Source organism: Eretmochelys imbricata, chromosome 2 (assembly GCF_965152235.1).
Source record: "Eretmochelys imbricata isolate rEreImb1 chromosome 2, rEreImb1.hap1, whole genome shotgun sequence".
Taxonomy (NCBI): domain Eukaryota; kingdom Metazoa; phylum Chordata; order Testudines; family Cheloniidae; genus Eretmochelys; species Eretmochelys imbricata.
Window position 1 is genome coordinate 71973863 of NC_135573.1, and position 27956 is coordinate 72001818.

At 41.4% G+C, this 27956-nt stretch overlaps 1 protein-coding gene across 1 annotated transcript in view; it reads right to left on the reverse strand.

Annotated features, from left to right (window-relative positions):
* The window catches only part of SNTG1 (syntrophin gamma 1), a 242913-nt gene extending 218495 nt beyond the window's left edge, over positions 1-24418 (reverse strand). Inside the window, exons 1-2 of the mRNA XM_077808685.1 lie at positions 24395-24418; positions 23436-23570 (exon numbers count right to left, since the gene is read on the reverse strand). Of these exons, the coding sequence (XP_077664811.1) occupies positions 23436-23570; positions 24395-24418 (159 nt within the window). The remainder of the gene's footprint in view (positions 1-23435; positions 23571-24394) is intronic.
* Positions 24419-27956: the final 3538 nt, after the last annotated feature.

The window sequence follows — 27956 nt, forward strand, 5'->3', positions numbered from 1 at the left end:
ACAGTATTTGGGGACTTGTTTGACCTCACACAGGCATCTGATAGGAAACTGGACATATTTTCTTCTGAAGACAGTCCTTAATGTTTATCAGGAGAAGAACACTTTAAAAACACCTTTTTTTCCAACACAGATAGACAAAATTCTGTAAAAATAAATAAATGGAAGCGAAAGCAAGATCTATACAAAAAACAAATTTAAGATTGGGGCAGGCAAATATCAAAAGATTTCAAGCTGATTTGGTTTGATCAAGAATCTGAATATTTGAATGGTTTTTATCAGAAACCTAGCCAAACCTCTTCAGACTGCAAAATTGGGATGGATATCTTTTGCAAATGCTTCCCACAACCCTCCTGAGCTTTAGAGGTGTGTGTAGACCAGCAGGGGAAAGAAAAATTCTGGCCCTTTAAGGACTGTAAATCCCCACCCCTCTTTGTGTCTTGAAAAGGGGAGGAGATGGGCTCTGTGGCTGATGGGTTGGAGAGAAAGTACAGCCTAAGCTTATTGGATCCACTGCACCCAAAGGAGGCTAATACGCTGCACTGAAATAGCGCAGGGACCAGATGTAGCATGAGGATCAGGGGGTTGATGGCAGGCCCCACCAGATATCATGGATTACAAAGAAAGGATGACCTATACTGGATGAGTAATTGGTGGATAGTTCCCAGATAAGCTACTTAATAAAGTTACAGCCTAGTTAAACCATATTCCCAGTGTCTTGTGTTTTTTTCCAGTATTGTCTAGGGCAAAAGGCCCTGTTATACCAATCAGACCAAGTGAGTTTGCCTACCTCTGAAACTGACTGTTACAGATTTAAGACCAATGGACTAGAACGCTAAACTTTGGGGAAAAAAAACTAAAATCATGTAACTGGGGTCATGTTAAGAAGAACCCAATGCATGCGGGATTCTTGAATGAACTTTTGTTTCAAGAACTGGGAGTGGACTGCTCAGAGAGACAAGATGGGTGAGATAATATCTTTTATTGGTCCAATAAATAATAAAATATTGGACTAATAAAAGATATTGCCTCACCCACCTTCTTTCTAATATCCTGGGACCAACACAGCTACGACACTTCATAAATTTGGACTGTTAAAGGAGATATGTTTTGAGTGAAATTAATGTTGACTTGTTTGCAAACTGAAAGTTATTTAAATCAGGAGAATTAATGGAAAATTTTGGAAGGACTGGTATGAATAGCTAGTAGTTTTTCATGGACTGAGTAGTATAAAACACAGAGTAACCCAAAAGAGGCTGTTCTTTGCATTTGTTTTTATTTCTTTGTTTGGTGTAATTCTGTTTAGTTTTCTTTCTGGTTCTAACTTGCAATTTGTCCTGCACACTAAGGTTTCCAAAATAGAAGATTATCATAACATGTGGTTACTGAGCTACTAAAGCCTTAAGTTATGCATATGAATTTAAGAGAATAGATGTATTTTGTGGATGCCTCTTAGGGCTGACAGTAAGGCTGACAAGCTAACAATTAAGGGCCAGATCCTCCAGTAGCATAAACAGGAGTAGCTTCATAGAAGTGATTCTAGTTCTACGGGAGAAAGCAAAAGTATCAAAGGAGTATGTAGGCCCACAGTAAAATGTAAGTAAGTGCAGAACGAGAAAGAGGAAATTGTAGTAGAAATTCAGCCCCCCCACCCCAAATTAAACCAATGCTATTTACAAGTAACTTAGAGTGAATGCGTATAATGGTCTACACTGTGTGCTACATGCAGTAATTGCTGGGCACAACAGAGTTGGGAGGCTGCAAAGCAGTGGCTTCTGGCTTCCCCATTTTCAGGCTGGTTCTACATCTGGAGGCTGTTCTATATTATACCCTGCCTACCTCTCTCAGATAGGTATCATTTAGTGAAGAACAGCCAGAATGCAGTATCCAAGGCAACAAGGTGAATTTGTGGGCAAGATGAAGATTGCAGAAACCACGAGAAAGGAGCTCATGTTTATCCATAAGTCAGACAGACACCTATACTAGAAACATATAATGTTGAAGCAAGAAACATTATAATTTTTAGTTATTCATCACAGATTAATGTGTCATGAAAGTTTCACAGTTCTAAGAAAACCTATGAGAGCTAAGTCTGATATTTGAACAATACTCTTTGTAAACTTGTAGAACTGAGTTTACCCATGGAAAGGAGACTCCGTCACAACAACCATAAGAGATTCACATGTTGTTTAAATGTCTGCCTGTGAAGCAGTCCTAGCAACTCAAGATTTTCAAAAATGATTAGTGATTTTGGGTACCCAGACTGAGACACTTTAATGGAGCCTGATGTTCAGAAAGTACTGACCACCAACCCTCTAAAAACTTAATTCCCTTTAGAGGTGTCTCACGATGGGCAGCCAAAAATTGAGGCACCAACACCTCATTATCAGTCACTTTTGAAAATATTGCCCACATAGCTTATTGAAACTGAATTATTATTTTATTAGAGTAGTATTTAAGGGCTCTAATTAGGACCAGGGACCCAGTCTGCTAGGTATTGTACAAACAAGAGTACCTATAGTCTAGGGTTATGAAAAGATGCAAAACATGAATAAAATAGACAAGCCAGAGTGGAAAGTGAAATGAGCGCACCAGGTAAGTAAAAAAAGATTATATTTTGCATGGCAGACAGTCTCAGTTGGCAACTTACGGATGTTAAACAAATTGAATATTGGGTAACTGAAGTGTGGAATATTCAAACATTGAAATGAAATATATTCCTATACTAATGATTACATTTACTATTAGTTAATAAAATAAATTATCAAATCTTCTCTTGTTCTCTAATATTAATAATTATGTATGTACTTGATATAAGAGAATTCACATGAATCTGTAACTGATGTGGGGAATAAACTCTGGGAAAAGAATTAAGACAGCAGTTAGCTGGTTCTCAATAGTAATTATTAATTAGTAACTGTGACACAGTCGGGCCAGATGGCTATAGGAGAGTAATAGAAGGCAGATATATTAGCCCCAGGCTAAGTAGGTCCCTTTTCCCTGGATAAGGTAACAGGGAAGGTTCCAGAACAATCAGGAACCTTCTGGAGACAATTAAGACAGGCTGATTAGAACACCTGCAGCCAATCAAGAAGCTGCTAGAATCAATTAAGGCAGGATAATCAGGGCACCTGGGTTTTAAAAAGGCGCTCACTTCAGTTTCTGGTGTGTGTATGAGGAGCTGGGAGCAAGAGGCACTAGGAGCTGAGAGTGAGAACGTGGACTGTTGGAGGACTGAGGTGTATAAGCATTATCACACACCAGGAGGAAGGTCCTATGATGAGGATAAAGAAGGTGTTGGGAGGAGGCCATGGGGAAAGTAGCCCAGGGAGTTGTAGCTGTCTCACAGCTGTTCCAGGAGGCACTCTAGACAGCTGCATTCCACAGGGCCCTGGGCTGGAACCCGGAGTAGAGGGTGGGCCCAGGTTTCCCCCAAATGCTCCCAACTCCTGGTCAGACACAGGAGGAGTCGACCTGGACTGTGGGTTCAGAAAAACGGCCAAGCTGAGGGTTGCCGTGAAGCTCCAAGTTGAGCAAATCTGCCAATAAGCACAAGAGCCACCAAGGTACAGCAGGAATTTTGTCACAGTAACATTTTCTGGGTATTAAACTCCTGCAAGGGTGAGCCAGTAAATCTAGTGTGTTCTGTTAATTTGCCTATAGGGTACTGTTTGAATTTCACTTGGACTGAAGAACCACAATATTCCAGAGCTCTTTATATAACTGATTCTCCAATTCTCATATCTTTCATGTTAAGATACAAAAATGATGCTTTCAAATTGGGACACTGGTGATTATGGTGGAAATGTTATTCTCCCTACATGATTGAATACAATACACACCCTTAAGTATTATTTCCCTTATGTTCACAATGAAGACGAGGGTTAGCTTCATAGTGAATGTGTATAGACGTGGAAGGGTGGTGAATAAGAGTGCATGGAAGAGAAGGAAAAAACAAGAATGTGGGGAAAGGATAATGGATTTGAAGAAGAAAAAAATGGGTTCATGGCAATAATACAGAAAAAGATAACTAAAAAGAAGAAAAAGTATATCACACATACTGTAAGAATACAACAAAACAAATATAATGGACCTGTTGACAACAGCAGCAGAGCCAAAGCTGAATTGGCATTTGAAGTTAAAATCGTCTGTGTTCATACTTCAGTGGATTTATTGCCTATCATTACTAGCACTACAATTTTACACAAGAATTGAATGTTCATGTTGTCTGTTTAGTGAAATATTTACTAGATGCTTCAAAAGGAACATTTTTAAATGTTCTCATTTTGAATTTTTGTCCTGTTTTTGCTTGCATGTATTTGGATTCCTCGACCTGAAGAATCACTGTCCCCATAAACTCTAAACTTCACAATTACTCTGAGAACATCTTGGGCACAAGTCACTTGTGATATTTTAAAATTAAATACATAGTTATACCATTGGATTATGACCAAAAGCAGTGCTCAGATCTGCCAGCTACTTCCATTTTGTGATGCTGCCAGTTTGTCTCATCATCTCTGCTCAACTCGCACAACATGGAGCCAGGTTAAGTGGCAAGGGTCTGAGAGTGGACTCTGTGGGACAGATGGCCCCTATTATACCAGTGGAGGCTTGGGCATAGTGGAGCTTCCAGCTCCTCCACACTTACATTGAGTAAGGAGAGTGATTGGCTAGACTACTTAATGTGCTGTATAATTAGTGCAAATTGGCCAGCGTGGACCTGATCATTCAGCCCTCTGCTTGTTCTCACATCAAAAAATAATTGCCATTACTACAGCATAGGCCCTTAGCTAGAATTGCTCATCTCAGTTTTTCAGAGTTCCTTTAAAAAGGCACACATCGCTCCAGTGCTGTCACAGAATCACAGAATATCAGGGTTGGAAGGGACCTCAGGAGGTCATCTAGTCCAACCCCCTGCTCAAAGCTGGACCAATCCCCAACTAAATCATCCCAGCCAGGGCTTTGTCAAGCCTGACCTTCAAAACCACTTACGAAGGAGATTCCACCACCTCCCTAGGTAACGCATTCCAGTGCTTCACCACCCTCCTAGAGAAAAAGTTTTTCCTAATATCCAACCTAAACTTCCTCCACTGCAACTTGAGACCATTACTCCTTGTTCTGTCATCTGCTACCACGGAGAACAGTCTAGATACATCCTCTTTGGAACCCCTTTTCAGGTAGTTGAAAGCAGCTATCAAATCCCCCCTCATTCTTCTCTTCTGCAGACTAAATAATCCCAGTTCCCTCAGCCTCTCCTCATAAGTCATGTGCTCCAGCCCCCTAATCATTTTTGTTTCCCTCAACTGGACTCTTTCCAATTTTTCCACATCCTTCTTGTTGTGTGGGGCCCAAAACTGGACACAGTACTCCAGATGAGGCCTTACCAATGCTGAATAGAGGGGAATGATCACGTCCCTGGATCTGCTGGCAATCCTCCTACGTATACATCCCAAAATGCCGAAACTGTCAATCCAGTTTCTTTCACAAACAGTACTTAGTTTTTTAAAAACAAAACAAACAAAGGAAAGAAAAAACACAAAGTCACTCTGCCCCTGAATACCTGATGCTCACTGAGAAAACTTTTCACACACTATACTAATTAATGATGCTTTGGCTTTTGAGAAGTTTTGTGTTGCTTTTTGTCATTAGACTGTCTGATAAAAGAAAAGACCCAATCTCTATGAGAATAGGCAGGGTATTTTGATCTCTCAGATTTGGCCTACTAAATAGCAGTTCCAATACACTGTTATAATGAGTCACATTTTTCAATAGATGCAGAAAAATAGAGGGGATTGGACTGTCTCTAGATAATAGTTGTTTAGATCAGTCAGTTCTGTGTCATTCATTAAAAGCTGTCCAAGCTGGAAGTGAACCAAAGTTACCACTATCTGATGGCTTTTTGGTGGCTTTTGTGAAAAGAGTTGGAAGTCTCAGTCCTCTTCCTAGTTGACAGGTATCCACATTACAAAAATCACCATCACAACTGGCATCTTTGTTGCCAGTTTCAGTCGAGAAAACAAAGATGAACTACCTTTTTGTTCAGGGTTAAGGCAGCTTTCACTGGCACTAAGCTGTATTATTCTTCAGAACTAAGCTAATATTAAGAAAAAAATATGTTAAAAAATTTGAACAAATTTGCTTCACTTGTGTTTACCTTTCTCTAATGTTTCCTTTTTACCATTCTTGTAACTGAATTTGACTTAAATTTAAATATCTAGTGCTCAATCTTTAGATTATGTATTCATTATATTGATTATTTAAGAATCCCCAGTTATCACTTTGATGGTCGACATGTTCTTGTCCCACAATCAGGTCCAGTATTATTCAAATTATTATATAGTTGGGAACCCCAGTGTGGACAGTTGCAACACTCACAAAATAGGAACTATTTTATATTTACAAATATCGTTTATTCATACATTTAGCATAGTCACAAACACCCCAACTCAGTAAGGTAAATTGAGATACTACAGAATGTACATCTACACATCCATATAATCACATCATCCCCTGTAGAACAACCTGAAGTGTTAGCCATTATCTTCCTCATCACCATCACCTTCCCCATCATCACCAATGACCATCATTCTGGTACCTCCCAAGGACTACATCTCACTCTCCTACTGCCCCCAGGCTGTGATGCCACTTTTATAATACACTGATGCCGCTATGTTTGATGCATATTCAGTAGGGGATTTTTCCTCTCTTTCCTTATTTGTATTTCCTCACCTTACTAATGTTGGAGTGTCTTTTTCCTATAGGTCAGTTGTCATAAATATAAAGGGAAGGGTAAACCCCTTTGAAATCCCTCCTGGCCAGGGGAAAGCTCCTCTCACCTATAAAGGGTTAAGAAGCTAAAGGTAACCTCGCTGGCACCTGACCAAAATGACCAATGAGGAGACAAGATACTTTCAAAAGCTGGGAGGAGGGAGAAAAACAAAGGGTCTGTGTCTGTCTGTATGCTGGTCTTTGCCAGGGATAGACCAGGAATGGAGTCTTAGAACTTTTAGTAAGTAATCTAGCTAGGTATGTGTTAGATTATGATTTCTTTAAATGGCTGAGAAAAGAATTGTGCTGAATAGAATAACTATTTCTGTCTGTGTATCTTTTTTGTAACTTAAGGTTTTGCCTAGAGGGGTTCTCTATGTTTTTGAATCTAATTACCCTGTAAGATATCTACCATCCTGATTTTACAGGGGGGATTTCTTTATTTCTATTTACTTCTATTTTTATTAAAAGTCTTCTTGTAAAAAACTGAATGCTTTTTCATTGTTCTCAGATCCAAGGGTTTGGGTCTGTGGTCACCTATGCAAATTGGTGAGGCTTTTTATCCAACATTTCCCAGGAAAGGGGGGGGTGCAAGTGCTGGGAGGATTGTTCATTGTTCTTAAGATCCAAGGGTCTGGGTCTGTAGTCACCTAGGCAAATTGGTGAGGCTTTTTACCAAACCTTGTCCAGGAAGTGGGGTGCAAGGTTTTGGGAAGTATTTTGGGGGGAAGGACGCGTCCAAACAGCTCTTCCCCAGTAACCAGTATTAGTTTGGTGGTGGTAGCGGCCAGTCCAAGGACAACGGGGGAAATATTTTGTACCTTGGGGAAGTTTTTGACCTAAGCTGGTAAAGATAAGCTTAGGAGGTTTTTCATGCAGGTCCCCACATCTGTACCCTAGAGTTCAGAGTGGGGGAGGAACCTTGACATGGTGGCATAGTGGTGGGATTAACCTGAAATCATTTTGAGATCCAGTTGAGATTTTTTGAACTAGAAATACAGATTTTAAAAAGAAATTATTTTTTCCTTTGGAAAGGAAGTCCAGAAAGCAGTTGAAACTGAAAGCAGATTGTTTTTTCTCTGCTTTGTGGCCAAGCAGAGACAAAAGGGGATTATCTTGTGAATTGCAGGTTTTCTTTGCCTGGAGGCAGGGTACTTAACTCTTGCAGGGAAATTCACAGTCTTCCAACCCAGAGGTTTTTTTTTCTTTTCTTCCTAAAAGTAAATAGGGGGTGTGTGTTCTACCCATTTGCTTTTTCTTTGGGCTGGGTAAGCAGGTTTCCAAGTAGTTGGAGGTTTTTTGCTTTAATTTGGGCCCAGAGCAGAGACAAGGGAATTGTCTTTTTCTGTAGGCTGACAATCGCTATCAGAGAATAGGTATTCTATTGCAGCACAGCAAAATTTTACAGCCAAGTTTTGTTTGTTTATTTCTAAACCTCGGGTGTAAAGTTAGTTAAAAACAGAGAGGTTAGAATGACCAAATCCTCAGCTCGACTACAGCTGGAATTAGCCAAATTTCAGGCTGAGGAAAGACAAAGGGAACATGAAAGACAGATAGAACTCATGCGGCTGAAGAAGGAACAAGAAAGGGAGACAGCGAGAGAAGCAGAACAACACCAAGCGGCTGCTCACAGGAGAGCTATGGAAGCAAGGGACAAAGAACTGGAGGAGAAGGAAAAAGAGAGGAAGTATGTGGAGGAGATGGAGAAGATAAAGGCTCAGCAGAATATCCCAACAAACCCTAGTAATCCTTCTCCAAGTACCACTTCCCATCCCAGAAAGTTCCCCACCTACAAGGCAGGCGATGATATTGAGGCCTTCCTAGAAAACTTCGAAAGGGCCTGCCTTGGGTACAACATCTCTACTGACCAGTACATGGTAGAGCTGAGGCCGCAGCTCAGTGGACCCTTAGCTGAGGTGGCAGCTGAAATGCCTAAAGAACACATGAACAAGTATGAACTGTTTAAATCCAAGGCGAGAGTCAGAATGGGGATAACACCCGAGCAGTCTCGTCGGAGGTTCAGAGCCCTAAGGTGGAAACCAGACATGTCATTTACCCGACATGCCTACCACATTGTGAAACATTGGGATGCCTGGATATCAGGAGCAAGTGTTGAATCTCCAGTAAATTTGCCCTTCCTAATGCAAATGGAACAATTCTTAGAGGGTGTTCCTGAGGAAATAGAAAGATACATCCTAGATGGGAAACCCAAAACTGTAATTGAGGCAGGAGAGATTGGAGCCAGATGGGTGGAGGTGGCAGAGAAGAAGAAAACTGGTCGCAGTTGGAGCGGAGACCAGAAGGGACCACCCCAGACCACACCCTATTACCGGGGGCCGCCCAAAGCCCCACCTACCTCCCAAAGAACCCTCCAGACCCCTTATCGTCCCACTACCCCGTTCTCCAGCAACCCTCCTCGCCCCAGTGACCCATCAGCTGGACGATGTTTTAAGTGTAACGAGCTGGGGCATGTAAAGGCCAACTGCCCCAAGAACCCCAACAGGTTACAGTTCATTGCACCGGAATCACACCAGAGGTCCACAGGCCCAGATACCTCCCAGATACCCTTGGAGCGGAGGGAAACTGTGAGTGTGGGCGGGAAGAAGGTCACCGCGTGGAGGGACACCGGAGCACAAGTGTCAGCTATCCATGCTTCCTTAGTGGACCCCAATTTAATCAAGCCAGAGATCCAAGTGACGATTCAACCCTTCAAGTCCAACTCTTTCAATTTGCCTACAGCCAAGTTGCCTGTCCAGTACAAGGGCTGGTCAGGAATGTGGACTTTTGCAGTCTATGATGATTATCCCATCCCCATGCTGTTGGGGGAAGACTTGGCCAATCATGTGAAGCAGGCCAAGAGGGTGGGAACGGCCACCCGCAGCCAGGCTAAACAAGCTGTGAGGCCTAGCTCTGTTCCAGAAACTTCTATCAGGGCCCGGTCAGAGGTGATGGACCCAGACCCCCGGCCAATGTCTGCAACAGCAGTAGTGGATCCAGTCCCTGAGACCCAGACAGAACCAGTCCCAGAACCAGAACCAGCCGAACAACCAACACCAGACCCCGTGTCAGCACTGAATCCAGTACTTGCAACCTCAACACCAGAGGGCCCCACCGAACCTGAACTGGCAGCAGCCGATAACCCGACCCAAGAGTCGGGTCCCAACATAGTGCACCAGCGGAGAGCGGTTTACAGTCAACAGAAACAGCTCCATCCCCTATATCGCTTCCAGAGGGACCAAGCCTAGGTCCACAATCCAATGAGGAACTGATGTCTCCAGCATCAAGGGAACAGTTCCAGACCGAACAGGAAGCAGATGAAAGCCTCCAGAGAGCTTGGACGGCGGCACGGAGCAACCCACCGCCTCTCAGCTCTTCTAATCGATCCAGGTTTGTTGTAGAAAGAGGACTTTTATACAAGGAAACTCTTTCTGGTGGACACCAGGAAGACTGGCATCCTCAGAGACAGTTGGTAGTTCCAACTAAATACCGGGCCAAGCTCTTGAGCTTAGCCCACGATCACCCTAGTGGCCATGCTGGGGTGAACAGGACCAAAGACCGTTTGGGGGGGTCATTCCACTGGGAGGGAATGGGCAAGGATGTTTCTACCTATGTCCAGTCTTGTGAGGTGTGCCAAAGAGTGGGAAAACCCCAAGACCAGGTCAAAGCCCCTCTCCAGCCACTCCCCATCATTGAAGTTCCATTTCAGCGAGTAGCTGTGGATATTCTGGGTCCTTTTCCGAAAAAGACACCCAGAGGAAAGCAGTACATACTGACTTTCATGGATTTTGCCACCCGATGGCCGGAAGCAGTAGCTCTAAGCAACACCAGGGCTAAAAGTGTGTGCCAGGCATTAGCAGACATTTTTGCCAGGGTAGGTTGGCCCTCCGACATCCTCACAGATGCAGGGACTAATTTCCTGGCAGGAACTATGAAATACCTTTGGGAAGCTCATGGGGTAAATCACTTGGTTGCCACTCCTTACCACCATCAAACAAATGGCATGGTGGAGAAGTTTAATGGAACTTTGGGGGCCATGATACGTAAATTCGTAAATGAGCACTCCAATGATTGGGACCTAGTGTTGCAGCAGTTGCTCTTTGCCTACAGAGCTGTACCACATCCCAGTTTAGGGTTTTCCCCATTTGAACTTGTATATGGCCGTGAGGTTAAGGGGCCATTGCAGTTGGTGAAGCAGCAATGGGAGGGATTTACACCTTCTCCAGGAACTAACATTCTGGACTTTGTAACCAACCTACAAAACACCCTCCGAACCTCTTTAGCCCTTACTAGAGAAAACTTACAGGATGCTCAAAAAGAGCAAAAAGCCTGGTATGATAAACATGCCAGAGAGCGCTCCTTCAAAGTAGGAGACCAGGTCATGGTCTTAAAGGCGCTCCAGGCCCATAAAATGGAAGCATCGTGGGAAGGGCCATTCATGGTCCAGGAGCGCCTGGGAGCTGTTAATTATCTCATAACATTCCCCACCTCCAACCGAAAGCCTAAGGTGTACCATATTAATTCTCTAAAGCCCTTTTATTCCAGAGAATTAAAGGTTTGTCAGTTTACAGCCCAGGGAGGAGAGGACGCTGAGTGGCCTGAAGGTGTCTACTACGAAGGGAAATGTGCTGGTGGTGTGGAAGAGGTGAACCTCTCCATGACCCTTGGGCGTATGCAGCGACAGCAGATCCAGGAGCTGTGCACTAGCTACGCGCCAACGTTCTCAGCCACCCCAGGACTGACTGAACGGGCATACCACTCCATTGACACAGGTAATGCTCACCCAATTAGGGTCCAACCTTACCGGGTGTCTCCTCAAGCTAAAACTGCTATAGAACGGGAGATCCAGGATATGTTACAGATGGGTGTAATCCGCCCCTCTGAAAGTGCATGGGCATCTCCAGTGGTTCTAGTTCCCAAACCAGATGGGGAAATACGTTTTTGCGTGGACTACCGTAAGCTAAATGCTGTAACTCGCCCAGACAACTATCCAATGCCCCGCACAGATGAACTATTAGAGAAACTGGGACGGGCCCAGTTCATCTCTACCTTGGACTTAACCAAGGGGTACTGGCAGGTACCGCTAGATGAATCTGCCAAGGAAAGGTCAGCCTTCATCACACATCTCGGGCTGTATGAATTTAATGTACTCCCTTTCGGGCTGCGAAATGCACCCGCCACTTTCCAAAGACTTGTAGATGGTCTCCTAGCGGGATTAGGAGAATATGCAGTCGCCTACCTTGACGACGTGGCCATATTTTCGGATTCCTGGGCAGACCACCTGGAACATCTACAAAAAGTCCTTGAGCGCATAAGGGAGGCAGAACTAACTGTTAAGGCTAAGAAGTGTCAAATAGGCCTAAACAGAGTGACTTACCTTGGACACCAGGTGGGTCAAGGAACTATCAGCCCCCTACAGGCCAAAGTGGATGCTATCCAAAAGTGGCCTGTCCCAAAGTCCAAGAAACAGGTTCAATCCTTCTTAGGCTTGGCCGGTTATTACAGACGATTTGTACCGCACTACAGCCAAATCGCTGCCCCACTGACAGACCTAACCAAAAAGAAACAGCCAAATGCTGTTCAGTGGACCGGAAAGTGTCAGAAGGCCTTTAACAAGCTTAAAGCGACACTCATGTCTGACCCTGTACTAAGGGCCCCAGACTTTGACAAACCGTTCCTAGTAACCACAGATGCGTCCGAGCGTGGTGTGGGAGCAGTTTTAATGCAGAAAGGACCTGATCAAGAATTCCACCCTGTAGTGTTTCTCAGCAAAAAACTGTCTGAGAGGGAAAGCAACTGGTCAGTCACTGAAAAAGAATGTTACGCCATTGTCTACGCTCTGGAAAAGCTACGCCCATATGTTTGGGGACGGCGTTTCCACCTGCAAACCGACCATGCTGCACTAAAGTGGCTTCACACCGTCAAAGAAACTAACAAAAAACTTCTTCGGTGGACTTTAGCTCTCCAAGATTTTGATTTCGACATCCAACACATCTCAGGAGCTTCTAACAAAGTGGCTGATGCACTCTCCCGTGAAAGTTTCCCAGAATCAACTGGTTAAAATCGTCCTTGAGATGTGGAAAATATTGTTAGTCTTTATGTACTTGGTAGTATATTTAGAGATGCATGTGTCTTATTAACTCTGTTTTTCCTAGAGCTCCAGGAAGAAATCCCAGCCAGTGTTTCACCCTAGCTGAGATTTGGGGGGCGTGTCATAAATATAAAGGGAAGGGTAAACCCCTTTGAAATCCCTCCTGGCCAGGGGAAAACTCCTCTCACCTATAAAGGGTTAAGAAGCTAAAGGTAACCTCGCTGGCACCTGACCAAAATGACCAATGAGGAGACAAGATACTTTCAAAAGCTGGGAGGAGGGAGAAAAACAAAGGGTCTGTGTCTGTCTGTATGCTGGTCTTTGCCAGGGATAGACCAGGAATGGAGTCTTAGAACTTTTAGTAAGTAATCTAGCTAGGTATGTGTTAGATTATGATTTCTTTAAATGGCTGAGAAAAGAATTGTGCTGAATAGAATAACTATTTCTGTCTGTGTATCTTTTTTGTAACTTAAGGTTTTGCCTAGCGGGGTTCTCTATGTTTTTGAATCTAATTACCCTGTAAGATATCTACCATCCTGATTTTACAGGGGGGATTTCTTTATTTCTATTTACTTCTATTTTTATTAAAAGTCTTCTTGTAAAAAACTGAATGCTTTTTCATTGTTCTCAGATCCAAGGGTTTGGGTCTGTGGTCACCTATGCAAATTGGTGAGGCTTTTTATCCAACATTTCCCAGGAAAGGGGGGGGGTGCAAGTGTTGGGAGGATTGTTCATTGTTCTTAAGATCCAAGGGTCTGGGTCTGTAGTCACCTAGGCAAATTGGTGAGGCTTTTTACCAAACCTTGTCCAGGAAGTGGGGTGCAAGGTTTTGGGAAGTATTTTGGGGGGAAGGACGCGTCCAAACAGCTCTTCCCCAGTAACCAGTATTAGTTTGGTGGTGGTAGCGGCCAGTCCAAGGACAACGGGGGAAATATTTTGTACCTTGGGGAAGTTTTTGACCTAAGCTGGTAAAGATAAGCTTAGGAGGTTTTTCATGCAGGTCCCCACATCTGTACCCTAGAGTTCAGAGTGGGGGAGGAACCTTGACATCAGTGATCTCAACTTATTATCATATACGTCTGTTCATTACCAGGGCTCTTTTGTGGTCAGGTATCACATTTGTTATTTCTGTCCTAACTGGTTATTTTGGTTCTTTGCAATCTCCAAGTTGTGGTGTATCTGTTCAGTTTAAAAGGGTATTAATTTAGGAAAGCCCCTATGCCAACCTGCTTTAATGCATCCTCTATGTTAAAGGTTGCAGCCATATATGGACCTTATGCTTTAGCTCATCACTATCTATCCAGGTGAAAGCTCCCAAACATATGTATGCTAATTTTGCCTTACCTCAACGTACAGGATGTGGCCAACAGGTCCCTTGTGTTACAGCCAAAATATATTCTAATATAAACCTATAAACCTATTATAATAAAACAAATAAACAAACCCATAAGAAAATAATAAATTTATAAGAAAAGATATTTAGGCAAGCAAGAAAGGTAGCCTTAGATGCATCTCATGTACCTGGTATGTACATCAGTTTGTTGCCAGGACTCATGTAGCTGTGGTCAGAACTTCCCCTTAAACTCTATTTTCAGCTCCCCAAATACTTCGGGTTTTCTGCTGGGCCATTTATCTGTGCAAAGTTTATCTGTTCAAAGTTCATAGGCCTCAAGCCTCATGCTAACTTGCTGAAGCTAACAGATTACAGGATACAGGCCTGTAGGTTTCTTGCATTACTGCTGAATATAATGCAAAGCAGAATATAATGCAAAGGCAAACTAGCTCACTGGGCTACATACATATGTACATAATTGATACATACATAATTTTTAAGCTTCCACACTCAAATACTCATGGAAAACAAAATTAAAATTCACAGAATGCTGCAAAAATGTACCTACCGATATTTAATTATAGCTTACTATGCAACAACACAGAATCAGACCAGTCAGACTGAATCAGTCACCTGTGCTTTATAATTGTGGAAAGAATTTGAACTCTGGTGGTATTTGAACAGATGCCCTTTGGATTTTAAAGCAGTAACTCTGCCACCAAATCTAAGAAAATCACTAACAGCCATCAGTAATACTTACTGTGATAATTTAACAATTAGAATAAGTCCAAGAACTACCATTTCAGACTACCCTAGGACTTTTCAGTGAACCCCAGAACTTCAGAAAAGCACTACAGAATACCAGTAATCAATGTCTCGTATTGCGGAATTATAGCAATACTTTGTCAGCCTGAACACACTGTTTTCATAGCAGTCTTACCAAAAAAGAAGAAATACTTTAAAACATCCATTGTTTTAGAGTATTCGGTTTTCATATTGTTGATTTTCTGGACTGGCATGGGGATGCACTTCAGCAAAAAACTCCTTCACGGTAAGAATTAGTAATTCAACAACATCTATTACAGAAACAACAAGAACGATGCTACAGAACTTGGTGGCTCCTCATCTTGGTGAATTAGTGTTTTTCATAAAGTACTGTTGTTGTAGGATGCCACCATCAAGCACACCTTCTTGTGGCCCAGGAAATGTGTTGTCCTCAACTCCCTCTTGGTTCTTTCAATCATTTATTCAGACCTGAACACCTCAAACAGATACCCCTTTTGTGGGGTATAAGATTTGTTAACTCTTTTAGAATACAAACTTTAGCCCCTCTTTAGCCCTTGAAGTCCAAGCCCTTATGGGGTGTGTATAAGGGTTCAGGTAGGATTCCAACCTGACTTTCAGGAGTCTCCAGGCCTTCTCCAGGAGCTGGGTTGTACTTCAGGCCAGCTACAGATCTCAGCTAGCTTCTCCACATGTTGGCTCAGTTTCCCACATTTATCTTGCCCTCCTTCTCAGGGCTCGTCACAGTTGACTGGGAGAGAGGGGAGCCTTGCCCCATCCTGTGCTAATCCTGGGCCCTAAAGGGACAGTAACAGGATTTCTCCCTCAAACACTAAATATTTTCCAAGACTACTTCCTCTTCACCAGTATCTGCCTCTGTCATTTCCTAGGCCTTTGCATACATCAGAACTCCCCAAACCTTAAAGGACCATGCCATGAACTAAGGGTTGGCTAGCCCCTTGGCTCTACCATCCTTAATGAGAACAGACCACTCCGGTTACAATTATGCTTTATAGCTCTTTTATTGTAATTTCAGATGTGCTACTGAAGTGTTGGGATGTTATGAATTTTCATTTGCTTAACTTAACAATGTTGGTCTTGGAATTCTTAAATTCATAAAACGTAAATCATAATTCTATGGATGCATAGCCATGATTTATAACAAATACAAACTGTATCAAGGGGTTTTACTTTTTTTCTTATTTTCTCCCTTGGCCCTCAATGTATCCACTCTCAGTACAGCCATCTTATAGAATCATAGAAATGTAGAACTGGAAGGGATCTTGATAGGTTACTATAGTAGTCCCTCACTCTCAAGTTGGGAGGAAAAGCACTTTATCTCACTGCATCAGGCAACAGTAGGTGGGCTCGGGCCCTGTTGGCTGGGGCCAAGCAACAAGCAGTCTATAGCTTGCAGCCTCCTGGCTGTGGCAAACAACATTTAACAGTCTGGAGTTCTGGCCCCCAGGCAGGGTAGAGCAATAAGCAGTCTTTAGCCTAGAGCCTGCTGGCTAAGTCAGACAGCAATCAACAGTCTAAAGCCCACAGAGTCCTGGGTGGGGCAAACAACAATCAAGGCACAGGCCTTCAGGCCTAGAGTGAGTGTGTTGCCTATCCCCAGATGTGGGGAAATGGAAAAGGGGGTAGGGGGAACCTGGGCCCACCCTACTCCACTGGGTCCCAGCCCAGGTTCTTGTTAGTGGCAGGGGGTTCCACCACTGGATTGGTGGGGAAACCGAAATCTGCTGCCTCGCTTTCCAGCAGCACAAGTTGCTTTCTACCCCACTTAGCTGGAGTTGCTCTGTCAAGCTGGGGTTCTGTCTCACCATGTTGAGCTGGTTGGCTGCCACTTCTGGGGGTCCTTTGTCTCTTCACTTAGTAGGGCACTATCTGCTCAGCTGCTGGTTCAGAGTCCCATAGAAGGCTCGGCTCCCTATAAGAGACATCTGCCTCCTCCTCTGGTGCAACCTCAACTGAGCTGCAGGGCCCTTCCTCTATACTTTGGTACTTCCGGCGAGGGGGTGAGGTGAGGTGAGTTTGGCTCCATGTACCATGGAAAGTCCAAAGAGAGACCACTCTGCCTCACTACAGTTATCTAGTCCAGTCCCCCACAATGAGGGGTATTAGAAGTATTATCTAGACCATTCCTCTCGTATTATCTAGACCATTCCTGAGAGGCATTAGTGTAACCTGTTCTTGAAAACCTCCAGTGATGGAGATTGCACAACTTCCCTAGGTAATTTCTTTCAGTGCTTAATTACTGTTACAGTTAGGAAGTTATTTCTAATGTCCAACCTAAATCTCCTTTGTTGCAGTTTAAGCCCATTACTTCTGGTCCTATACTCAGTGGTTAAGGAGAACAATTTATTACAATTTATCTTAAAGCAGGCTATCCATCTGCATGCCTGAATAGATTGGACTTTGGACTTAAGAGCTGATCTTAAGAGGCCTGGGTCTTGTACCATCTGTGCAATATTTTGCCTTTTCTTTTTTCTTTTCTTTTTCTTTGAACAGCAAGTAGACAGTCTCTTGCAAGTTTAAGTTCATTGCCATTCTAGCAATCTGCTAGCAAAGAATGACTCTTATGCTTATATAAATAGTATGACATAACTGAGGGTTTGTTTGTTTTATATTGTTTAGTTTTGATTTGGTTGGGTTTTTTAATAAAAAGGAGTAATTATCCTGATTATTACTCAGACAGGGTCTTCAGCAGTCATGGAAGTTTCTACCAACTGCAAGTACTTCTCCTTATTTTTAAGATTGCAATGCTGTTCCACATCATAAACTGACATTTTGTGATAGTCCAGTACTGTGAAAAGCATTTTTTTTTTCTGGATGTAGCTTACCTAATAATCATCAATCATAGTTTTATATTTTTCTCACCCCAGGTAACCATGAGTACCACTAGAAAAAACTATTGGCTAGGAGAGTCAGTTAGGTTAGTGAAGCTACCACCCTCTGCCCTTTGAGTTTCACAAAACTTTCTTACCTAACACTAATACATTTAGTACAGGGTGCTAGAGGACAGGAAAACTTCTCTTGAAAGATTAGTGCTACTTTATTCCCATTCAGTTGATTTTTAAAAATAAATTTTGTTTTAGCCACATATTCGAAACCTTACACAACAAAAGAAGGTACAGGGTTCCTTCATATCTCCCCAGCACTTTGAAATTAAAACCTCTTCTGCAATAAACATTAAACGGACTTAATTAAGGCCTACTTTCTAATAGCCACTCACTCATATGAGGTAGTACCTCTGTCATAAATATAAAGGGAAGGGTAAACCCCTTTGAAATCCCTCCTGGCCAGGGGAAAGCTCCTCTCACCTGTAAAGGGTTAAGAAGCTAAAGGTAACCTCGCTGGCACCTGACCAAAATGACCAATGAGGGGACAAGATACTTTCAAAAGCTGGGAGGAGGGAGAGAAACAAAGGGTCTGTGTCTGTCTGTATGCTGCTTTTGCCAGGGACAGAACAGGAATGGAGTCTTAGAACTTTTAGTAAGTAATCTAGCTAGGTATGTGTTAGATTATGATTTCTTTAAATGGCTGAGAAAAGAATTGTGCTGAATAGAATAACTATTTCTGTCTGTGTATCTTTTTTGTAACTTAAGGTTTTGCCTAGAGGGGTTCTCTATGTTTTTGAATCTAATTACCCTGTAAGATATCTACCATCCTGATTTTACAGGGGGGATTTCTTCATTTCTATTTACTTCTATTTTCTATTAAAAGTCTTCTTGTAAAAAACTGAATGCTTTTTCATTGTTCTCAGATCCAAGGGTTTGGGTCTGTGGTCACCTATGCAAATTGGTGAGGCTTTTTATCCAACATTTCCCAGGAAAGGGGGGGGTGCAAGTGTTGGGAGGATTGTTCATTGTTCTTAAGATCCAAGGGTCTGGGTCTGTAGTCACCTAGGCAAATTGGTGAGGCTTTTTACCAAACCTTGTCCAGGAAGTGGGGTGCAGGGTTTTGGGAAGTATTTTGGGGGGAAAGATGCGTCCAAACAGCTCTTCCCCAGTAACCAGTATTAGTTTGGTGGTGGTAGCGGCCATTCCAAGGACCACGGGTGGAATACTTTGTACCTTGGGGAAGTTTTGACCTAAGCTGGTAAAGATAAGCTTAGGAGGTTTTTCATGCAGGTCCCCACATCTGTACCCTAGAGTTCAGAGTGGGGGAGGAACCTTGACAACCTCAATGCACAGCTAGTCCCATTGATTTCTATGGTACTGTTCCTGGAGGATCAAGTTCAGGAAATCACTTAAACACCTGCTGAAGTTTGTCACTATACAGGAAGACATGTAAACATATTCTTCACTTTAAAGTTAAGAATGTGCTTACACTGACTTCCTAAATAAGAAAGTTGCTGAGTTGGGACCAAAGGAAGGTATTATTCCATTTGTAAGGGTAGCATAATCTGATCCTAACATGCATTTTAAATTTAATTTTAAATATGTACTTATAAAGGATCACAAGCTACTATGTCTACTGGTTTGAAAAGTTTAATTGTATTATTGTTCTTCACATACAATAAATATTTTTTTCCTTTATAGTACATTTTATAAATGATTCAGTGTTGGAAACAGACCAGAACACATCCATTTATAGTACCCATGTTTTTAAAAAGGCTTAGATCATTCATATTAACTAGAATGACATGCAAAGAATACCCAACACTCATCAAGAACTAAACAAAACAAAACAAAATCTGACAAGTAAAAGAAGAGGAGCCCCACTGGACCAGTTTAATCAGCTTAGACAACTAGAGCACATGATTCAAGATGATTTAAATGGCCTATGACAAAAGGATAGTTAACAATCTGTGAAATGTCTATCATCCTTAGTTAGAACGAACCTATTGATTTAGTACCTTGTCTTAATCCCAGACGAAATCAGGGTAAAGGGCTCAAAAGTGTCTAGCCCCACAGTGGCACTGCCAAGAGAATAGAAAATCCTCATCACCACATTGATATATAGCACATGCATATTGATATAAACTATGCAATTAATCTGGGGCAGGATAATCAATTAAGCAAATCATTTGCTAACTTTTACAATAATCTTCTGAAAAGACAGAAGACAACAATTGTAAGGGAGAGCCTTCATGTTTAATGAAAAATATTAAATATGCATGTCATGAAGTTATTTAAAATGCCAAGTTCAGCATAAGTAATAGATGTCACAGCATATTAATGAAAGTCATTTTGGAAGTGATAAAATCTTTTAATAAATACACCCAGAACTGTCCTGGTGAAGGGACAGTGCTGCAGTGTGGTGCTATTAAGGGAACAACCAAAGCCTGAGTTTGAACTTATGCTCCCTTCTGCCTGGGTTCATGGAGGCTCAATGTGCTGCTGAGGGTAGTCTATGAAATGGAAGGCACAGCCACAGATTTTATACAGCACTCCATGGTTGATAAAAGTGACAGCCACACTCCTCATACAGTACACAAACCAACATCAGCAAACAGTGATGTACACATTTCATTCATACAGGACTGAACAGCCAAAAGCTGAAATCACACCACACATGCAAATAACCAAGCTGTTCATAGAGATTGTGTCCATATCCTTTCAGTGCATATAGGGAAGCCTATTTATTTACTCATATTGAGATCTTTAAAGAAGTGAAGGTGATTTAGTCACCCCTGTTCCCTTTAATCTGTTTCCCATACGCCTCTCAATAGTTCAACCAAAGACTTTTTTTTCTCAGAGGGTGGGTATAGAGAGGAGAGTAATTTACTTTGTGGAGAGATCATGGGGAGTTATTTTAGTACTGATGACATTTTGTTGGCTGATTTTTGGTATGTGCTTTTTATATTGTTATTGTGACAAGGTGTCACGGTTCAGGAAGGTCGGCTCCAATCCAGACCGGTTAGGGACTGTGTCACCACCGGCCCTGTAACTGCAGATGCCTCACAATGTTTGGTTGTTGTAGCTCTGAATATGGGCCACTCACAACCAGCCTACCAGCATGAAGGTCAAACCTTGAATGTCTTCTTGTCTGAAAAGCCTGTTCTGACTTTGACAAAATGTTTGCGCTGTGTATGGCTGCATCAGACACTGGTTTAGGGACGGTACTAATGCACTTGGGGAGAACAAGAAGAAATGCCCCATTGTTTCCTGAAGGAAGAAACTGACACCCACTGAGCTGAATTATTCTGTCATAGGGAAAGAATGTTATGTCATTGTGTGGTCAGTCAAACAGTCACAGCCATATCTTTTTAACAGAAAATTCAGGGTACTAACTGACCATTCTCCAGTAGTCAGGATACACAAAACTAAAAGCTCCAATTCTAAGCTACTATGGTGGAGCATCATACTCTAAAAATATGATATGGAAATTGTACATGTAAAAGGGAAAATAAAATATGTTGGCAAATTCCCTGTCTGGGGAAGAGGGCTTTAACCTACTGTCTCCGGGTCAGCCAGTGGCTAACCTTCCTGCAGCTTTGTAATGGAGGAGGTCTGACTCAAAGCACCCTACACAAGACAGAAAATATTTTATTGCCTCTATATACATTTATGGCACACCCACCTCTTGAATACTGTGTGCAAATCTGGTTGCTACATCTCAAAAAAGATATATTGGAAAAGGTACAGGAAAGGGCAACAAAAAGATTAGGGGTATGGAACAGCTTCCATATGAGGAGAGATAAATAAGGCTGGAAAAGACAGCTGCACCTTTGAGCCTTTGGGAGAGATCCAGTCACCATCTTGCTGGAAGGCTGTGGGGAGAAAGGCCATCTTCAACAAAGCCTTAAACCAAAACTTGTTAGATGAAGTTTTCGACTGTTAAATGAATTTTTATTTGCTGCTACCATTTCTAACCTTCTCTCTTATAGTTGAATTCATGTTAAATCCTATCTTCTTTTGGTAATAAACTTGTTTTATTTTTAATCTAGGTCAATCTAGCACTGTGTTTGAACTGAACTGTTTGGTAACTCCAGCTTATGTAATAAACTGTTGCATATTTACTCCTTAAAGGGGCAATGAGCCTTAATATCTGAACGGTCCAGGAGAGGGCTACTCATTGCAGAATACAGATTTTTGGGAAAATTGGGGGCTGGAAGTGTGTTGAGGTCACCCTGCAAGTAGTAACTAAGGCTAATGGAAACCAGAGTGGAACTATGGACTGTAGACAGGCTGCTAGAGTCAGAACTGCTAAACTAGGGCTGTCTAGCACACAGACACTCAGGGTGTGACCTGCATGCTGGTAGGTGGGTTGGGAGCAGCCCAGGTTGGGAACCACAACAGCAAAGCACTGTAGGGCACACAAGGTTACGGGGAAGGTGGTAACACAACCCCTTGCTAGTCTGGATTGAACCCCAGAATGTGACAGTTATTACAATTTTATTTAGAGATGCTATAAAATATAGAGGAACAACAGCAATGATTATTAATTAATACATACAACAGTCCTAGAAAATTGACAGATACAGACACTGTGTAGTTCTCTCTCACAAGATGTTACATGAAACCTTGTGATAGCTTCACTTAGCGGAATGGGAGAAGAAAGCATTTATAATTGTTGGGAGTAAACCTAAAAAAATCTCTTAAAATATAATTATAGTCTGTATGGAAAAGTCAATAGAAATGAATAGTAACTGGGTTTCATGAGTTTTGGAACCATCTTCTAAAATGTAATAAAAATATATATCCCAGGTATAGAAGTCTGTCAGTTATAGAATAACATCCTTACTCTAGGTTTTTGAACTAACAAATTCTATAGGTCTCTAAAGTAATTTCTATAGCATATCATTAAACTATAGAACCACATTACTTCATGCCTATTAAAGTCAATATGTCATTTAAATGAGAGTATTTCTGTACTTTTAAGTGAGACTACTTCCGGCACTTCTATCCCCTAACAACAAACTGTCGTAACTAAAACTATGGTAATACATCATACATGGATGACTCAGTGGTTACAGTACTGAAGGGGAGTTAATGACTCCTAAAATAATACACTGTTCTAGTTGAACTCAAAGTGATAGCCACTGCATGGACACTGAACCTAAATAAAGTCCAGAGTCATGGTAATATATTATGGAACCAATAGCAGCAGAGAGCACCATTCATAGAGCCTGATCCATCAAAGCATCTAACAACATGCATAACTTTTAGAATGTGATTAGTCCATTGACTTTAAAGCAGCTACTCTCATATGCAATTGCTCTCAAGGATCTGGATCATACAGTATCACATGGAAAAACATTAGCTATATCATTTATATGTTATCCAAAATACGACGGTCTCAGCATTCAAACAATACCGCATGACTGAGTAGTGAAGGGCACACCTTACAGCTACTTCCTAGACCAGTACTGGTAAGTATTAACTGTAGTATATTTGCATATACTTAGACATAGCTCCATCAAAGGGAAGACCAAGTTGGGTGAATTATAAAATATATACACTGTTATTTCATTTATAAAATAATCCTTAATGGAAGGAATAAAAGACTACTTACACCAGAATAGAAAGGCTCACCAGACACACAGATCACATCCTGCTCCTGGATCATCAAAATATCTTTGGCTAAGTGCAGTCGCACTTTGAAAGGCTCCTGATTACCATCCTGCAGCAAACAAATCCCTGTCTTTGTCTTCAAAGGAAGGAACAGAGAGAAAAGTTTGCTTAGTTTCCAAATTGTATTATCAGCAACGCCCACATTATAAAGCAAATTAATTGATATTTCCTAGATGGGTTATTAGTAATGGAGTCACCATAACTTAACTCAATATTTCCAACAGTTATCACAAAGAGGATATGCAATTATCACAATTACTTGTAACAGTTGGCAAACGTTGACTTTTTAAAATGCTGTGAGCCTGACCCTGCTCATGAGTTACGAGTTAAGAAAACTTTTGCCGTTAGCTTCAATGAGAGCATATACTTTGGTGGCAGATAATTAACTGCTGGATACTTAATCCATCTGCTCATGAGATAAGAATAGCCATCTACTAGTATATCCAACCAAAGGAAGGAAACTGAGTTTAACATCTCCAAAATATTTGTACATAAATAAAAAGAGTAATTCACAAAAGCCAATAGTTTACTGTCATGTACAATATCTAGTTTGTACAAAGTGTACTTCACTCATGCTTTTGCAGAGTGGATAAAAATCATTTACACTAACAAAAATAATATTTGAGCACTACATATTTGCTGATGAAGTTTGAAAGAAAATTAAACCTCACTGAACTGGTGGAAATGACTGGCTAAGTACCTGGAACCAGAGTTTGAAGTGCTAGACCAGTTTTGATATTGTTGTATCTTCTTCTGATCATTTCAATTTATTTAACTAGTTCAATTCAACGATTGGTTCATTCAAAGTTGAGAAAATGATTGGGAATTGAAAAAGCAGGAAAGTGTATTTTCCTCCTCCAATTTATGAATACAAATTCAGTGTAAGATGATGAGTTCTACTAGTTCTAAAATCTTGAAGGACATGGTGAGGAGGAACAATCAGCTCAGCTCCAACTACAAATAAACACTTCCTTTGTTTAATAAATCAATTAGTTTGAAATGCAAAATGTTTTGATAAACTTCCTTTTTTTCCTTGTGTATCCACATGTTTAAAGTATTTTTACATAATATATACAATTTTAAAATACTGTTTTATACATTTTAATTGAATTCCAATTTCTATCCAAATGTATCTTGACAGAAAACAGAAGTAAAATATTCATCATCATCATCATCATCATGAGAATAAATGCATTATTCACCATTTTCAAACAAAAAATAAAAATTATACATCTGAATAATGTACATTAAGCTAAATAATTGCTTAAATCAATGTGAATAGACATAATGTATCTTTGGATTATCAAAAAGAAGTACTAACTTTAGTGTAAAGGCTATAGTAAATGGCAAATCAACATGTCTCAGTGATTACCAACCAATTAGAAGAATCAACCTTTCTTTTGCAAAATAACTAACAAATACAAATGCAAAACAAGATTAAAATCAAATATTTAAATCAAGGTTTCCTGATTGCTGATTTAAATCATGATTAAAATCAATTATTTAAATTAATCCACCCTGTGCTTTTGTCATACTTTTTAAACAAGGCAGACTGCAGTTAAACAGACAGGGAAAAACTGATCATAGAACCTAGCTTTGTCTGGTATTCTGCTTCATACTATGGCTTTTACTTTTTATGTTTTAAAAAACAGTGTTACAAATCAGAAAATCTGTAGGGCCTTTCAACTTCCATCAACATGGTTTTAACCTAATGCACAGTGGCATTGTGGACTTGTCTCTTATACCACTTTTACCTGTAGACTATACATGAAAGGTCTGGGAAGTCAAGTGGCTGAAGGAGTGTATGCATACAGTACTTATTAATCTTTACGTCAGAGTCTGTGTTGAAAACACACAGCAAAAATCTCTCTGTACAAGACTTCATGCAATGCCCACAGCCAGAATGACAGGAACCCGGGACTTTTGTGTGCATAGGGTTTTTTGGTGTGAGGAAATTGTTCATAAGCTGATATTAAAAGGACACTATCAAGATCATTTTACAAAATTAAAAGAAAAAAAAACCTTTATAAAAATCCTCTGGGAGGCAAACAAATATTCTTTTTTTTCTATTACTTTTCTCTCTTTTTTTTAGCAAATATGTTTGTACAACCCCAGCAACTGGCAAGAGGCAGGTAACCACATTCCGAGGTGTCAGTTCTTGCTTAAAATCAATCAGTAGGGGTGGGGCATGTGTGTATGAGAGAGAAAGTGCTACAGAATGAAATTGTCCTTATTCTAGGGCGTAAATAAGCAACTCTTCACTCGCTACTGGAGCCCACCTTTTGTAACGACCTAGGATAGCATCAAAAGGTGAGCTTGGATCTTTATGAAGGTTCAGAGTTCAGCTCACTTCTGCAACAAGTTCGCTCTGAAAATCAGAATCATTCTGGGAAATTCCAAAAGTCCAGAAACCATGAGAATTATACACTGCTAATAAAACATGCCAGGTGAAATCCTAGCCTAATTAACATCAATGGTAAAATGCCCATTGATTTCAAAAGGTGCAGGATTCTACCTGCTGGATATAAAAAAGGTTTCTTTTCCTCAATCTAGGGAGGGGTGAAAGTCAGGGAAATGTTAGAGCTCACTATGAGATGCTCTGACAAGGAGATGGCTAAACTGAGATGTTCGTTGAATCTGATGAGGGGAACTGTAGCTGCTCCTTCGCAGACAAGGAGTACTAAGGGGTTTTAAGGAGGAGCTCCCAATAATAAATTGATGAAGCCTTACTTCAAGAATGTGCAGAAAGTACGTGTGTGTATATACAGTTGAGTGAAGAGGACGGGAGAAGAGAGATGAATTTTGTTGCTCTACATGCTGCAAGGCCCAGAAGGGATTCTGGAGATGCAGAGTGGTCTCTATACTGCTCCACACTGACACGTACTCTGTTCTGTTACTGCTGCCGTACAAAGGACACAATCATGGATTTCCTGTGGACACCAGCAATCAAACCTATACAACTTGCCCTCTTACACTGGGAGACAGTTAAATGTGGCCTCAACCCCCACATAGAGTTGCCAACCCTCCAGGATTCTCCTGGAGTCTCCAGGAATTAAAGATTAATCTTTAATTAAAGATGATGTCATGAGATAAACTTCCGGGAATACAGTACGTCCAACCAAAATTGGCAAACCTACCTCCAAGTGCGGTATCACATCCACAGTGAGCCACACCAAGCACAATCACAACAAGGCCCATAATCAGACAAAACCAGGCTAAGCAGCAGCCTGGCTCAGGTGGAAGGGAGCCCCTAACTATTGTGCAGTGCATCATGTCAAGTACTGATGGGTGAGGCAGAACAGGAGCAGTACACCTATAATTGACCATGATAGATCTAATTTTGTCACAACCCAGCCAACTCCTCCAGAATATTGAGGAAAACCAAATATGTAAGTTCACACCAAGTTCCTGTTATCAAACATACAGAGATGCTGGTGCTTGACCTCACCTTCTCTTATCAAGAGGACAAGGCCTCCTGGAACAGATGGCTGCTGTCATTTGAGAATAGCAGCTAGGAAGCCCTTGAATGTTTGAAGGATGGGGCGAAAGGGCAAAGCTTTTCATTTTCTTCTTTCATTTTCTATTTTGGTGGGGGGAGAGGGTAATACATTGTTTTCGTATTTGAAGCATTCCAAATGGCCCACCTTTTTGTTATTTCAAAGGCTTTCATAATTTTTTCTATAGTATTATTGAATAGGCTATAGACATATTTGGTTTACTGAAAGCTGTTTTCTTAAATGAAAAAAGGAATTATCTTTTCAATATCTCTTTTGATAAAACTATGTATTAAAACATGACAGTTTTTGAAAAGTTATAAAAACACTTGTAATGTCAACATTTCATAAAAAATGGCCTTTTAGGAAAAAAAGTCTGCTTAAAAACTTTGACCAGCTGTACTCAAATCTGGCCACCAAGTAAGTTAAAATGAGCTCTAAACCCCACCAAATCTACAATATTATTATTTGAGCTCGTAACATCATTTGTTTTGTACAAGTGATATTCCTGAGGGCATTCTTCATCAACAAATTAAAAATTCTGCACAAACTATTTTAAAATTCTGCACATTTTATTTGTCAATAAATAAACGCAGAGGCTCCAGCATGGCAGTGGGAGGCACAGGCCACTGGCTCCACGAAGGTGGGAGCTCATCCTGCAGCCCCCCTCCTGCCCTCCAGGACATGGACTCAGCGGTGAGGCTGCACCCGACCCTGAAACAGCACAAGGCCTGGGCCTGCCCCAGAAACACCATGGGGCCCTGCCTCTCTACACCAGGTGTGGGGCAGTCAGGCTCAATCAGGCAGGATCCAAGTGTGAAGAGGCTCAGTGTGGAGTGATCCAGGTGTGGGGTGAGAGGATTCTGTGTGGGACAATCTGGGTGCAGACATCTCAGTGGGTGGGTCTAGGTGTGGGGGGATCTGGATGCACAGAGGATCATTGGGGGGTTCCAGGTGCAGGTGCAACG